Source organism: Contarinia nasturtii, unplaced genomic scaffold, assembly GCF_009176525.2.
Source record: "Contarinia nasturtii isolate CC-2019 unplaced genomic scaffold, AAFC_CNas_1.1 Cnas_scaffold_1699, whole genome shotgun sequence".
NCBI classification, from domain to species: domain Eukaryota; kingdom Metazoa; phylum Arthropoda; class Insecta; order Diptera; family Cecidomyiidae; genus Contarinia; species Contarinia nasturtii.
Genome location: NW_022199032.1, coordinates 3,844,779 through 3,860,189, shown reverse-complemented (window position 1 = coordinate 3,860,189; position 15,411 = coordinate 3,844,779). Strand labels below are relative to the sequence as shown.

Here is a 15,411-nt window from a genome sequence, read left to right as displayed (position 1 = left end):
TTTTCAAAAAAAGCGTTTGACGTTTAAGCGCGTATCATGTGAGCGCCGCCACTCTCATGTGAAACTATCGCATGACGGAACGCACCCATTTGGCGAAAACTTCACGACAATATATTGTACCGTGTATGATTTCAGTTTTCAATTCTGTTTCAATGTGAGACACACATATACATAAAATTGTGATGCATCCATATTCATAGGTAAATATTATTATAATTCTTATAAGTTTATTATTTCGTGCGATTGATGAAGTAAAAACGTGTTTTTACCTATTTGAATATGATTTTTTTGGTTTAAAAAACCCAAAACATTCAGCATATCATTGTGGTTTCTATTTCGGTGTAGGTAAAATAGAAATTTCATAATGCTTGTTCGAAATGTGTCTCACGACAATGACTGAAATTCACTCACACCAAGTTACACTTTCATACACAATTCAATGCTCTGTTCAAAATACACAATTCATTTTTCAACTTGGAAAAAGTGCAGTTTTTCTCTTCATCATAAAATTTATATATATTGTTCTTTGTACTCCGAAAAGAACAAAGCGGATTTTCTTTGTTGTTGCTGTGTTGTGAATTTGTTATTTTTCATTCTATCTCTCTCTCTCACTCAATTTTTTCCCTCTGAACAGAACAAATGTTAGATTGAATACGGCTAGAGAAACATAGGAAAGTCAACAATAAAACTTTTAACTTGGCTATGGCTATTGAACGGAATAATTTCGGCGGGAGTGCTCAAACATCCGACCCAGAGGAAAATTTAAGTCGTCTTAAACATATTTTGGAGCGTCTGACCGATTTGCAAAGCGACACATCATTCGATGACAAGCAAATTCAAGACGAATGCAATCGTGTTGTACGTGAACTAGTTATCATTAATGTACCAACATTAGCAAACAATATCAAAGAATTCCAAAGCCATTTGATTTCAGTTGGTCAATCACTCGAACGTATCATCCGACAATCGTCAAATCCCGAACAAATATTCATCGGTTGTCTACAAACACTTTATTGTCTTCTTGTTACGAATGGTGAGTAAACGATGGTATTTTTATTGGTTTTTGGCTCGACGATACACGTATATTTATGTCAATCAATTTCGAAACCAAAAAATAAAAACAGATTCACCGTCAGCGGGAAGTGGCATTATATTTGACATCTACGACCAAGATTCAATACCCAAGGCAATTAAGTTGTTAATCAAAAATACGGCAAACATGGGAGTTGACAATGATAACGATTTTAAGAAAGTTACACAAACATTGTGCACATGGCTTCGGACCTTCAGTGGACTCAAAAATTTAAGCCATTGCATCATCTATTTTCTTGATGGATTGCGAGTATGTATAAAATATCAGCTCTTCACAAATTTTCATCTTTGGAATTAATTTTTTGTTTTTCTTCTGTTCATATAGGACATTCAGAAATACGCACTTCTTATGGAAATCGCCGACTCAGTAATTGAAAGACTGTGCTTATCGCTTATTATTCCCGTAGTTAGGCCAAACAGTGTAAAAGTACTCTCCCACATCCTCTGTTCGGCACAATCGAAAGCGCTATTCATGAAAATTGTGCCGCGAATTCCGAAAGTGATTCAAAACATTCAAAGTACTTTGGGTTCGCCGAATGAGCTATTTATCCCACCGGATGTGCAACTATTCATCGATTTAGTGTCGGCTCTTGTTAATCGATACGGCATGTATGCATTGGAATTTACTGAAATCGTAAGTGTTAAATTGCAAACGGATCGAAGGCCTACTTTTAATTATTGAAATCAATTTAGATTAGCGTTTTGAACGAAAGTAAGATAAAAGCGTCTGAGAATGCAGCAACATTGCTGGATGGAAAAACATGGCTACCACCGATTAGTACAAGAGATCCAACAATGCCCATCGGTTTGATCAATCTCGGCAATACTTGCTATATGAATAGTGTACTTCAGGCGCTGTTTATGACCAAAGAGTGAGTTCATTGATTATCGTTGATCGAATTATACAATAATCCAATTGTGCTACTTTTTAGGCTTACTCATGACATTCTACTAATGAAACTACCATCAAAAATCATCAATTTTATCCAACAATTGATAGCATTGTTATTATTTTCAATGCGACAAGAGCTTGCCCCACACGATGTATTGAGTCAGCGTCCGAACAGTTTTCGTTATGGTCATCAACAAGACAGTTTTGAATATTTGGGATTTTTACTTGATCAATTGCACGAAGAGGAGAAACGATGTTTAACAGCGGCCGCAAAAAATAATGACAACGCAAATGGTAAATTCGTGATGAACGGCAATGCAAAAATGGAAAATGGCAATGGAAATGTTGCAGCCGAACGAATGGATGTTGACGATGTTAATATGCTGAGTCATACCAGTGCAATTGATTCACCGCCACTTACAGATGAATCGGACGATGCAATTAATCCCGATGAAACGAAAGAAGTCACCAATACGGTTCAAACGATGGTGCAAAAATTGTTTGGCGGTCGCTTGTCTGTCAATTACAAATGCCTTAATTGTTCCACGCAAAGCACAAATATCGATAATTTCTTCGATTTACAGTTATCATTTCCACAACAACAGCAACCGACTGGTAGCTGCAGTGATTCGCTAACAACAAGCCCATTAATTGATAAAACCAGTTACACAACACAATCACTATTGGATTCATATTTTGCAACCGAACAAATGATTAACGATGATAAATACTTTTGTGATAAATGTAAGGCTTTGTGCGATGGTGAAAGAAATATCACACTTGAAGAGGGCCCATCGAATCTTATATTGGTGATAAAACATTTCAAATACGATCGCAACTATCATGTACGCCGAAAATTATTGCACAAAGTACATCATGATCAGGTGATTTCGTTGATGGTTCGATCAGATGATGGATGCTATCGTTTAAAGTACAAATTATATGCGGTCATTGTGCATTGTGGCATGAACATCGATTCGGGACATTATTATACATTTGCTGTGAATTCATCAGAGGAATGGTTTAAATTTAATGACAGCCACATAAGCCGGAGCTCATGGAATGACATCAAAAATTTAAGCAGCCTCAATACACCATACATTCTATTTTATGAATTTATTAACAAAGAAAAAGTGCCCGAAAATGATATAACAATAAATCAGAATCTAGAAGCAGCCACACAATATGCAACGAATGACATGTGTCGAAAACGAAAAGCGGAACCAACACGCTGGGATGATTTACCATTGAAATTACAAGAATTTGTGAACCATGACAACATCACCTATGCGGATCAATATCGGAATAAACATCTAAATGGCAACGAAATGATCAAAAACTATTACAACAAACATCGAAAATCGGATAATAATGATCAAGATCCACCGAGTCCGTGTGGCGGTAGCATTGTTGAGCAATCGAATGGATACATTTATTAAAGAAATTCCATTCGAAGTACATTTTTTAGGCTCGGCTTGAATATAATATACTGCCGTTCACATACAAACACACAAAACATGCGTTACTACTATACACAAGACAATTGTTATTATAATTTATAACATTTTTAAATGAAAAAAAAAATTATTATAAATAAAATCAAATATTTTGTTTGTACAATAAACGAGAAAAATCAAATGTTTTAGAATCAATCATGGCATTTTAATTTTTATTTTTATTATTATTATTCATCATTGTTTGGTATGGATAAGTTCCTTCTTGTCACCAACCCCCCAATACATTCTTCTTCTTCTCTCTTTATCTTTCTGCTTTCCTTCTCTCTTTCTCTCGCTCTCTGTAATTAATATTAATACATTTTTCAGCATTTCATCGATGTATAAACAATAAATGAACATAAAAATGAATGTGAGCCATACAAATTGATCGGCATAGAAAAAGGGGGTCAGCTCTAAAATTTATTTCTAATGTTGATATTTTTTCTCTCTCCTCGCGATCACTGCAAAGTACGTGAAACATGACAAGTTGTTTTCAGCACGGATGCCGTGCAATGAGCCGATCAAAAGCAAAATAATTAAAAAAGATTACCCTTCGAAGGCATCGAAGTGACATTCCATGAACTATTATGCGCGCTTGAAAATTGACTCGATCTAAAATGTACTTTAATTTTTAAACGCCTTTGATTTTAGTTAAATCGATTATAATAGAAAATTTTCGATTTTAGTGAAAAATTGTCGAATCGAAATATAATTGCATATGTGTCTCAATACGAAAATTTATCACATTTTTAGTGATACATTTATCTCATTTTTGGCATGTATACATTAAAAAAAATAATGATCTAACACGAAAAACGAGCTTTGAAATTGGCAAATATGTTATTGAACTTCTCAAATAACAACTTAAACACCATCATCAGCAGGATCGAACATTTTTTTTTTCATTCATCGTCATTTTCATATAATAGTCGACTAGAATTTTCATCTCATTTAATATATTATATTTTTTAAATTGAATTGAAGAAAAACCGCTTTGCAGCAGCGGTGAGCTGCCGTTCTAATCTAGAATATGTGTGTTATTTCTGATGGGGCAAGCTTTTTACTTTTATCTCAGTCGTACAATCGAAGTGAAGTTGAGGACATAAAAATTTATGAGATACTCCAAGCGCTAAAAGATTTACTATATCGTTTAAGGCAATAATTATACAAAATTGTAATAAACCTTCACTTTGCATCGTAGAGAGCAAACTATACACGAGTCTATCGGATATTTTTTTGTGAATTGACAATGTGTTTCATTGGCTTGTGTACTGGATGAAAAAATAAAGTAGCAGCATGCACCAAATCAATAATAAATCAATAATATTTTACTTGGCAGAGGTGAAAAAAAATCTCGGTAATTTTAAATAGCGTAGTATATTTTTCGCAACCAGAAATGTGCATAAGCCAATTGAAACGATAAAGAGAAACCATTCATTTATATGCGAAGAGTTGAAGCATCGCTGAGCAGCAAATTATAAACAACATAAGCATGCGCCGAGAGAATTGAATTGATTATGCAATTTTGCTTACATTTACATAGAATCAATTCGATGCTGAAAATTTGCGGTCTGAAACATTAGAATCTTTAGAGTGGTGTACTTGTTGACAGTCAGTTGTAACCTTGCCTTTGATCAGTTGTAGGCACTTTATTACACTCTAAACCGTGAATATTAACATAAGAAATAATTAAAGTTTTATGTGTCACACATGTCACCTATCAAAGTTGTTCTTTGCTTTCGGCACCTTCTTTAATTGCATTTATTATTTTTTTTACTCTCGGTTTTGATGTGCCAATGTAATTTATGCTGATCGCAATCGATGGATACGCACAAAAAAAGCTACACACATATATTTATGACTCTGATTTTTTTCAACAACAATTTTCAATTTATTTATTTTTCGTATTCTTTGTTTTCTCGTACATCAATTAAGAAATTAATTTAAAGCCTAAAAATGCATTGGTAACTACTGAAATGAATCGTCTCTGTGAATTTTCCACAAAAAAAGAGAAGAAAATTCAAAATAGCGATTTTCTTTTGTTTAATATCGATTAAATGTCAACAGAATGTCTTATAAAATTCTCCAATCAAATGTGATTTGAGATTGGCAAAATTATATAGCTTTGGAAAAAATGTCATTTGAGCTTGTAATGGTTGTAATGATTTGCGTTTAACCCGAAAACGTCCAGAAAGGTTGAGCTGGATAGGGTGATTGGCGTGGGAAAGCATATGGACTTGGATTCAATACTCTGGCAATGTCATTGTAGCTTCTGCCCTGATAAGGTTGACCACCACCACCTCCACCTCCGCCACGAGATCCGAACAATCCAAAGATCGGAGTAGCCACGCTAATTCCACACAAATACAAAATAACAACGATTATTGATTTGAAATTCATTTTAATGATTTCCTCAAAATATGTGCCACTTGAAGAATTTTGAAAATTTCTGAACTTTTCCGTGTGTTTTTTTTTCACTTAATTTTTTTTCTCGATTACTGACAATATTCTCTTTAACATTTAATCGTTTTATTAAAAATATAACCGATTTTGAATCGATGTGCGTGTATTCTCATGCTCGGCACATTTTCAAATGAAAAACAAATTCTATGCACGTTACTTTTATATCGGCGCACCAGAACCGACAGATTTTCATGTTGACCAGTCCGATATTGGTTGATTATTAGCATTGATTTTGTGGCGCACCGCAATAACACTTTTACTACATATCGGCGTAAAATCATACGAACAACAACAAAAAATATACACAATAATAATAAAACTGGTACATGCGACAGTCTCAAGCGGTCGCCGTGTATGCATTAATTATTTACATGATAATGAACTTGTGAATTCTCACATTGTTTTCATGAGAGACAGAGACGGAGACATTTGAAGCTCTGAGAAGAGACGCTTGTACGTGCTTCGACCAAACGATCGTAATAAATATGATGTATTCTGATTGATCGTTTTGTGATGGCAGGCTTTTAATAAGACAATACCGAACCAAACCATGGATCATAAAAAAATGGTTTTTGAGTCAATTTTCTGTTGTGACTCTGTTTATCTGACTTTGGCCTTCATGGTATTTTTATATGAAAATGTCTACACCACTTTTGGGCTCGTATCAATTTTTAAACCGTGGCGTAATTATATGCACGATCATCATTAAAATTACCGACATGTTCTACCACTAGAATTCTAAGTATATAAACAATTTGGATGTGCGCGTAGACACATGAATCACATTTGAATCGAGCGGGAGTATAGTTTCAACGACATTCTTTGATGCTTTGTTCAACCTTTTTTAACGGCGCACTTTCAAGTGAACAATGTCACAACGCAAAACAGAAAAAAAAACAACGACGATACACTGATTTTCCCTGAATTAAAAGTATGAGTAGTGTGTTTCGTGTTGAGCGCGCATCCAGGTGATTACCGTTTTTGGGCAAGTTCAATGTTTTCTCATCGTTGTTACTTTATCAGTCTCAATCTCGCACGCTGCTTTTGTTGTAAACATTCTCAATTTTGAATATGATTCTATTCACCTTATGTCTTATGCCTCGTTTACATTCAATGTAAACCAGTAAACATAGTGGAACGCAATATATTATTGAAATTAGAAACAAAACGTTTACTATATTTTTTTTATTGTGAATAAAAAAGACCTAATAATATTTCGGGAATAAAAGAGAAAATTGTCCATTAATTTTTTTAAAACTTGCACAATGTCAAAAAAAAAATCAGTCGACAAAAACTGAACAATGTTCGACATAGTTGTGTTAGTCACGCACACTGACAACTTTGACAGTTTGCGGGAGAAGAAAAATGATGCATTTTGAATATCTTTAATATTTACGTAAAATAAATTGAGTTGCATTTGATTTTTTGTTTGTTTACACATTTGCCTGATGTAAGCATTTAATTTGCATTCAGGAAAGGAGTTTCGCATTGGTTTATTTCCGTAGAAATGAATACCTTGGAGAATCCGGTAATTAAAATTAGCAAACTAGTTTCGTTAGCTTTATCAAAATGTCATACGACAAAAAATGACAATCAACAACTGAGATTTTTGTACATTGTGATTCTTTCAGAAATGGCCACGGTCACGAAAGTCGATTCATTCGCCGATGGGTGAGTCATCACCGCCATCCCGTCAGTCACCGATTTCGGCACAAAAGCCACTTAATCGCAGTAAACCCAGCTATTCGGAAGACGATTCTGACAATGAACTTGATTCTTTCGATCGCTCTGGTAAAATTGGTTCGTTGAATACAACACGAAGTTCAAATAGATCATCGCATGAGTTTATCGAACATGAACAAATTGTTACAACTCGTACACGACGAACTGCAAACGACGATTCGTACAGATACAATGAAGAGAGAAAATTAGAAATCAGCCGCACCGAGACCACAACTTCTGATCCAAAAATTATCTACCTTGCGGTTTTAATTGCGGCGATTTTGGTTGGAATTGCAATGTACATTATTATACCAGCAAAATCATTGCCAACAAAACGAATTGAATGTCCACAATTTAAGGAATTAATGCAATACTTTAACAATCAAGATATCACACTGTGGAAATCGTTGAAGGTGAATATCGAAAATGTGGTGAATCAAACGCCAGCCGCACCAAGTGTTTTTTTACTCGCCTATCATGATGCGGCGACGAGCAAAAATGTGATGGCCAAAATTTTAAATGCCACAGCAAATTGCATGAAATCAAATGATCCGATTCAATTGGATGGTGGGACATTTGCCACCGATGCAATGATTCAAGATTATGGTGAAATAATTACAGCCTATCGTAAACGTCTTGAGAATGAAGGCATCATGTATGTGGCTGATTTACACAAATTACCAGCCGCAGCAGCGCAAGCATTTCACACAATCTGCGATACTTTTACTCCATTTGTTGAACGATCGGTCATATTTTTCTCCATGTATGTAGATCAATACGATGGAAAAGATATGTCACCGAAGAAAATTCATTATTTGGTTGAAACACAGCTCGAGAACAATTGGAACGATATTAATCATAATACTTTAAAAGCTCTCATTGGTCGCATAACCGATCAAGTCTTTTTATTACATTCAGAAAAATTATTAATTGATTGAATCTACAGCTGATATATGTATATTTTTTTTATTGTACTTGTATTAACTGAATAATATCGAAATAAATTTATTTGTTGGGGATTTTCGAGATTTTTTTTAAGGCAATGCTAAGCTTTTTGAGCGTAAAAGTCTTTCGGTTTGCAAGGGTAGAGGTCCAAATCGTAATTTTGAAGGTTGGCAATCATTTGAGTTTTGAGAATTATTGAATTGAATTTAGTCTCAAAACATTATCACTTTTTTTCATCAATTGGCTCTCAAACAGCTCTATTTGAAAAAACCTTTAGAACTTTGATTTATGTACGCTGTCAGAAGTTCGATATCACTTCGTTTGGTTCTTGTCCGACCTGCCTTAACCAATTTTCATGAAAACCAAATTTTTTCCGAAAATACTCGATTCAAGGGTTTTCGGTGTTGCTTATAAGCACTTGCAAAATTTTCAACTTTTTCTGATCCATGTATATTTTTTACTCAAACTAAATAAAATCGAAAACAATTCTAAATAAGTTTATTTTGTTCCAAAACCGTTCGTATCACAGTGAACAGAATAGACATTATATTTTTCATTGGTTTGTAATTTACAACCTTAAACTAGAGCATCAAAAGTTGTCCACTTTTTTTTACCCAATTACCTCTCAAAAGGCCACCTTGGAATTATCCTCTTTTTCTAAAATCAATTTCAATATGAAATGAACTTCGCAACTAAGCTATTAAAAAGCATTTTTGAAAGAAGAAAGAATTTTTTTTCTATAAAATATGTCGCACCATATCGAAACAGTATTTATTTTCAATTGACTATTTTTATATGTCTATTTGGCCATTCATCTCTTAGTTAATGAACACTTTACATTTTTCATAAAATATTTTCATTGTTCGTTCCTTAATTATGTCTTCTACGCTCAGTTCTGACTGCAGTAACCGCAACTATACAGAAAAAGAAATCAGTTTCATTAATATCGAATTAAAATAAATGGTTAATATTGCTTACCTTTCTTTGTTCTGATTTAAAATCTTTGCATACATTGACATCATCGGGATCGTTGTCTTTCTTTGATTTCAGCTCTTTAACACGATTCGCAGTGATTGCAATGCAGTTTTTAATGATATTATTTCGGCTCTCGTATGTTGATTCCAATGAACTATATAAATCTTTGCATTTCTCGGTTGCACTCAATTGTCCCTTAAATGATTCAGTCGGTATTGATGTGTTTAATGCATAAATTATTTTATCATCCACATTTCGCATTTTCTTCAATTGTTCCTAAAATCATATCATTGCATTTTTTAGATGTTTTTTTTTTGCTTGTTTAGAAAACGGGCTGTTTTTATTTCAAATTGGACCAATCAAATTTTGTTTGGTTAGGTTTATTGTTTCGTTAAATGCACTAACCTGAAATAGCATGAAATCTCCGCATGTATATTGAATTGCCATTTTCCTTATTGTCGCTTGCACAAAAATCTCCAATTAAACAATCCAATCTCCAGTTTTGTTTGAAAACTGAACGGAAACCAATGTAAATTTGAATGAACTATCGCGTTTTGAATTTACAATGATGCCGAACATATAAAAATGATAAAATTACCTAGCGATTGAACGAAATTGATCCTTTTCAAAAAAAAAAAATCAACAACCAAGAAAGAGGTGAAGTGATCAATGGTTGTATATTGGAAATATTAACGATTTTGCGCTAATTTTTGGTTGGTATTTTTTATATTGTTATTAAAAAATGCACTCGAAATGCGAACCGGGCCGTACATGACACAAAAACATTTGACATCTTATAAGACAAATTAGATAACGTACTAATCGAAAATGAATGAGTTTAATGCTTTTTTTTTCCTATTGTTAGCCGCTGTAAATGTATGAATAATATGTAAAGTATTTCAAATTCTTTTTCCACATTTTTCTTGTTTTTTAAATTCGCAATTTTTTTTCTTCTGTGGCTGGTGTTTTTATGTCTTTGAGATTTATTTGGTGGGCAAATTGAGTTCTTCGTGTATGTTTTTGTATGTGACTCCTCTGATATGAGCCAATGCTCCAATCACCGATTGAGTAGCATCTTTGACATCGTTGTATCTGTGTGTTAATTCCATAATTTTGATTTTCATTTCCTTTTCAGTTGGAATTGTTGCAATTTTCTTTCGCAATTCATTCCTTTCGGACTCCAAATCCGCTAGGTTTTCTTCTTTTTGTTCCATATTGTGTGTGTGTGTGCTTGTCAAATGCTCGTCTCTTTATGTACGTTGTTTTATGTTATGGCGATATCCATCTGTCAAACAGGAAAACTCAAGAGTTCAAAAATTCACCACGCTCACATTTTCACCATCGCACATCGCATTTGTGGTTTTTTAATTGGAGGTTTTGCCAGTGTGTTGTCTCGCTGACAATTTCAGTCTGGAATTTATACTATATAGTTATATATTTTCAATTTATTAAATTACTTGTGGAAATTGAAAGGAAATCAACAACAACAAAAAAAAAACACAGTGTTTTCAAATGTAAGTGAGACTTAGAATTTTTGCTGGTTTGTTTTGTGTTTTATTTATTTTGGTTAAAATTAAACATCAATTGATTGAATCATTTTGTGAAATATACATTCCTATCAACAAAGTGAACATTGAAAAATTCTCATTCAATATACATCGAATTTCGTTTAGGTGGTAAATAAAAAAAAAGTCCATTTGAAATTTATTTTCGTCTGCATGCATGGTGTGCTCATCTAATGTCGTATGTCATATTTGTACAGCAATGCATTCAATATGGCTGATTTACGTATATTTTTGACGTATCAGACTCTATTTTTTTTGAAAATTTTCAATGAAACTCCAATGAATGAAAGAAATGCATGTTCGTGACGAAATAATTTAAATGCACTGAATTCACAATCTTAATCCAATTTTTCTCACAAATGTAGAATTTGTGTTCCTTTTAAATAGTTGCTTTTACATTAAATCAGTTTGACAATCACTTTCTCATTGCGAAACATCGAATTTCAAAACATGCTGAAATGTGAGCAGGCACATTGTTATTTTGAATTCCATGTTAAGTTGTTGTTTTTTTTTTCACTTACTCTTTGTATTGATTTTGATGATAGTGTGATATATTTATTGTAGGGTGCTTTGTTGTTTTTTTCTTTCTTTTCTTTGTCGTTGTTGAATGAAAATATCATTTGTGAAACGTTTTTTTTTCCGTTTCTTTTTTTAGATGTCAGCCCATAAGCAACGTTACAAGAATGTCGGTCTTGATTCCAGCGAAATGCGACGTCGTCGCGAAGAAGAGGGAATTCAATTGCGTAAGCAAAAACGAGAGCAACAGCTCATCAAACGGAGAAATGTGGACAGTTTTCAAACAATGGACAATGAATTAGAGAACACAATTACGGTACATGTGCGTAACAACAGACGGATATGTTTATTTAATTTTTTGGAGAGCGCCGAATTCAAAATGCGCTTTCGTGCCTTATAAGTTTCTGTAAAATAATTGAATCGTTGATTTACAATTTTAGGACATCGCTGTTGAAAATGCAAACCTATCGATAATCAGCCGTGAAATGATTTCGGATTTATACAGTACGTCAGAAGAGGATCAACTGAGGGCAATACAAAAATTTCGCAAGCTATTATCACGAGATCCGAATCCACCGATCGATGACGTCATTCAAGCTGGTATCGTTCCGCGGTTCGTTGAATTTCTGAAAAACAACAATAACACAACATTGCAGGTACAATACATTCGCAATTATTCACAACTTTCTCCATCTAATCATTTTACTTTGGTGATTGTGGTTTTTGATGTGGTCACCGCCATCACATCCACTAACAAATTAGTTATAGTTAGCGTTAATTAGTGTTATATATATATATATATGTGTGTGTGTTCCGGTATGACGGCCCAATGATGTATGATCAATGTATAATTGAATTTCAGTTTGAAGCTGCGTGGGCACTAACCAATATTGCATCGGGTACATCACAACAAACGAGGATGGTAATTGAGGCGGGCGCCGTTCCGGTGTTCATTGAGCTGTTATCCAGTCCCGTTGATGATGTACAGGAGCAAGCTGTCTGGGCGCTCGGAAACATTGCCGGAGATTCATCTGAATGTCGAGATTTCGTGCTTGATTTCGGTGTGATGCAGCCGCTATTAAAGTAAGATTTTATTTCTCTTTTTTATAATTAATGCACTCACCATTCACACAAATCAATTCATTCAATGTATTAATTTTTTTTCTTCTTTATTTCCTCTTTGCACCATTGACAGCGTTTTAAGTACCGTTAACCGTATTCCAATGATTCGAAATGCAGTTTGGACGCTATCAAATTTGTGCCGTGGCAAAGATCCGCCCGCTGATTTTTCAAAAGTTGTACGCGGTTTACCAGTACTTGCCCGATTACTCTTTCACACAGACATTGATGTACTGAGTGATACTTGTTGGGCAATCAGCTACTTGTCAGACGGACCAAACGACAAAATTCAAGCAGTCATTGATGCTGGCGTATGTCGTCGACTTGTTGAACTGTTGCTGTACGTTTACTGAAATTCATCAATTTCATGTTATTTTACATGGTTTCATTTTGTATTTTCTACTTTTTAATCTTTTGATTATAGACATGATTCACATAGCATAGTTAAAGCGGCGCTCCGTGCAGTCGGAAATATTGTAACCGGTGATGATGTTCAGACTCAGGTAATCTTGAACAGTGGTGCATTGCCGCACATTTTACATTTATTATCATCGGAAAAGGAGTCAATTCGAAAAGAAGCATCATGGACAATATCAAATATTACCGCTGGCAATCGTCAACAAATTCAAGCTGTCATCGATGCACAAATATTCCCAGTGTTGATTCATATACTGAAAAATGATGAATTTAAAACGCGAAAAGAGGCCGCATGGTCAATTACCAATGCCACCAGTAGCGGTACAGCCGAACAAATTAAATATTTGGTAAGAATATATGTCAATATCATACAATCCACACAATGACATTTCTGACAATGAATATTTACGTGCAAAATAGGTTGATGCTGGTTGTATTCCACCGATGTGCGAACTGTTAACCGTTGTTGATTCGCAAATTATTCAAGTGGCATTGAATGGATTAGAAAATATTCTAAAGGCGGGTGATTTGGATAAAACGAAACCAAATCCGTATGCCGTTTTGATCGAAGAATGTTATGGTTGGTATTGCATATTATGTTATTCTTCAATTTTTATTTATTTTTTCTTCTCCAAAAATTGATTTTTGTTTCACTCTTACACACAGGACTGGAAAAAATCGAATTTCTGCAGTCACATAATATTCGCGATATTTACCAGAAAGCATTTTGCATAATTGAACAGTACTTTAGCAGTGAAGAAGAGGAAGATGTACGAGTTGCACCAGCGGCTAATAACAATCAATACCAATTCAATACCAATGCTGATCAATCAGTTCCAATGGGTGGATTCCAATTCTAAAATGAATTTAACATCACAAATATGGGTAACATTTGACATACAGACAAAACAAACAACAATAATCGAACGAATACCCAAAAAAAAACAACAAACGATTTAACAAAATGCATAAAAAATGCACGAAGCCAACCAAAACACGAAAACAAACCAGAATGTTAACATGATTGAATTTCATTGTCGAATTAAAATGAAATATGCAATTGAAATAATGTAAATGTCAAACACAGTTCTTTTTCGAAAAAGAAAACGAAACAATTGTAAAACACACACAAAAATATGTCAGAGATACTAGATCACTCATATAAACTCACTCAAACAGACGACAAACGGTTTTCATAGAAACAAGAAAAACACCTATTGATAATACTGATGAATGTTGATATTTTTTGTAAAATAAGAATTTAACATAAATGACCACATAGAAATCTGTTACACATTTTTGTTTGCATTTTGCTCGCGGTTAGATTTTTTGTAACTTTGATACTCCATCTGAAATCTTTCGTTGAAATTCCGCGTGCGCGCATTTTAACATGTCGAGAAAAAAAAACGAAGAAGAATTAACCAAACTTGTAATTTATGTTGTAGACCAAATCGAAAGACCATTTAAATGTTTCACTTTTGTTTCAAAAGCCTAACCGACAAACCATATTAACCAATTATAACGACCGAAATGATGATTGTGTGTGTGTAAATGCAAATGAAATGAAATGATTGTGCGCCTGAACTACTATCGTTTCATTTACAATTTTTTTTTTGCGAATTTGTTTTGAGAAAAAGCTGTGAACTAAATAATTTTTATAAAGATTAAAATAATTTTCTTTTTATTTATTTGCTTCTTTTTAAATTGTAAAATTAAAACACAAAATACATTCAATGAACTCAATTCAAAAACATTGACGTTAAAAACGAAGAAAAAAAACCAACAAAATGACAGATTAGCCACTATAAATACTTCACAATTAGGATCTGTTTAATTTTGTTTCTCCTTTAAACAAAAAAACACAATAATTTTAAAAATCGGTGTAAGAATGAAGAGAGTTGAAAACAAGAGATGCCTTTGACTTATTATTATTGATGATGATTAATTATTATTCGAATTTTTCTTGTAACCAGAGAAATCTTAGAGATGCGTTTTTTTTTGTTCTTTCTGTTACCTTAAACTTATGATGAGAAATAATTTGCTATAAGCCAAATTGCGCGCTTATAGATTCACGAACCAAATGCCACTATTTTAAATTGGATTCTTAAACTAAATTAGATTATTATGTGATATGAATGAATGATGTGCATGAATACATAAAAAAAAATAAAAAAATGAAGAGTAATACATGTTTTATATCATTCAATCA

At 33.6% G+C, this 15,411-nt stretch overlaps 4 protein-coding genes across 4 annotated transcripts; 3 read left to right on the top strand and 1 right to left on the bottom strand.

Annotated features, from left to right (window-relative positions):
• The first annotated feature begins 99 nt into the window (after window positions 1–99).
• LOC116347060 (ubiquitin carboxyl-terminal hydrolase 38) lies at window positions 100–3,607 on the top strand. Its single transcript, XM_031777459.1, has 6 exons — window positions 100–200; window positions 635–1,033; window positions 1,125–1,342; window positions 1,418–1,726; window positions 1,786–1,964; window positions 2,025–3,607. The coding sequence occupies exons 2-6, from the start codon at window positions 703–705 to the stop codon at window positions 3,421–3,423; spliced, it is 2,436 nt and encodes an 811-aa protein (XP_031633319.1). The 5' UTR covers window positions 100–200; window positions 635–702; the 3' UTR covers window positions 3,424–3,607.
• A 3,652-nt stretch (window positions 3,608–7,259) lies between these two features.
• On the top strand, window positions 7,260–8,674 carry LOC116346947. The gene is made up of 2 exons (XM_031777271.1): window positions 7,260–7,471; window positions 7,575–8,674. The coding sequence occupies exons 1-2, from the start codon at window positions 7,451–7,453 to the stop codon at window positions 8,601–8,603; spliced, it is 1,050 nt and encodes a 349-aa protein (XP_031633131.1). The 5' UTR covers window positions 7,260–7,450; the 3' UTR covers window positions 8,604–8,674.
• A 665-nt stretch (window positions 8,675–9,339) lies between these two features.
• LOC116346850 (coiled-coil domain-containing protein 58) lies at window positions 9,340–10,530 on the bottom strand. Its single transcript, XM_031777099.1, has 4 exons — window positions 10,184–10,530; window positions 9,991–10,098; window positions 9,589–9,861; window positions 9,340–9,524 (listed from the first exon to the last, which is right to left on the bottom strand). Exons 2-4 carry the CDS (start codon window positions 10,030–10,032, stop codon window positions 9,429–9,431), a joined length of 411 nt encoding a protein of 136 aa, XP_031632959.1. The 5' UTR covers window positions 10,033–10,098; window positions 10,184–10,530; the 3' UTR covers window positions 9,340–9,428.
• A 406-nt stretch (window positions 10,531–10,936) lies between these two features.
• On the top strand, window positions 10,937–14,186 carry LOC116346849 (importin subunit alpha-7). The gene is made up of 8 exons (XM_031777098.1): window positions 10,937–11,099; window positions 11,806–11,988; window positions 12,107–12,322; window positions 12,529–12,749; window positions 12,862–13,125; window positions 13,210–13,549; window positions 13,623–13,782; window positions 13,869–14,186. Exons 2-8 carry the CDS (start codon window positions 11,806–11,808, stop codon window positions 14,060–14,062), a joined length of 1,578 nt encoding a protein of 525 aa, XP_031632958.1. The 5' UTR covers window positions 10,937–11,099; the 3' UTR covers window positions 14,063–14,186.
• Window positions 14,187–15,411: the final 1,225 nt, after the last annotated feature.

Bases quoted from the DNA above. Each gene is read 5' to 3' on its own strand.
- LOC116346849 (XM_031777098.1), top strand. From the start codon at position 11,806: ATGTCAGCCCATAAGCAACGTTACAAGAATGTCGGTCTTGATTCCAGC. The intron at 11,989-12,106 runs GTGCGTAACAAC...TTACAATTTTAG, and splicing joins AGAACACAATTACGGTACAT to GACATCGCTGTTGAAAATGC. The intron at 12,323-12,528 runs GTACAATACATT...ATTGAATTTCAG, and splicing joins ACAATAACACAACATTGCAG to TTTGAAGCTGCGTGGGCACT.
- LOC116346850 (XM_031777099.1), bottom strand. From the start codon at position 10,032: ATGGCAATTCAATATACATGCGGAGATTTCATGCTATTTCAG. The intron at 9,862-9,990 runs GTTAGTGCATTT...ATATGATTTTAG, and splicing joins GAGATTTCATGCTATTTCAG to GAACAATTGAAGAAAATGCG. The intron at 9,525-9,588 runs GTAAGCAATATT...TTTTCTGTATAG, and splicing joins TTAAATCAGAACAAAGAAAG to TTGCGGTTACTGCAGTCAGA.
- LOC116346947 (XM_031777271.1), top strand. From the start codon at position 7,451: ATGAATACCTTGGAGAATCCG. The intron at 7,472-7,574 runs GTAATTAAAATT...TGATTCTTTCAG, and splicing joins TGAATACCTTGGAGAATCCG to AAATGGCCACGGTCACGAAA.
- LOC116347060 (XM_031777459.1), top strand. From the start codon at position 703: ATGGCTATTGAACGGAATAATTTCGGCGGGAGTGCTCAAACATCCGAC. The intron at 1,034-1,124 runs GTGAGTAAACGA...AAATAAAAACAG, and splicing joins TTGTCTTCTTGTTACGAATG to ATTCACCGTCAGCGGGAAGT. The intron at 1,343-1,417 runs GTATGTATAAAA...CTGTTCATATAG, and splicing joins ATTTTCTTGATGGATTGCGA to GACATTCAGAAATACGCACT.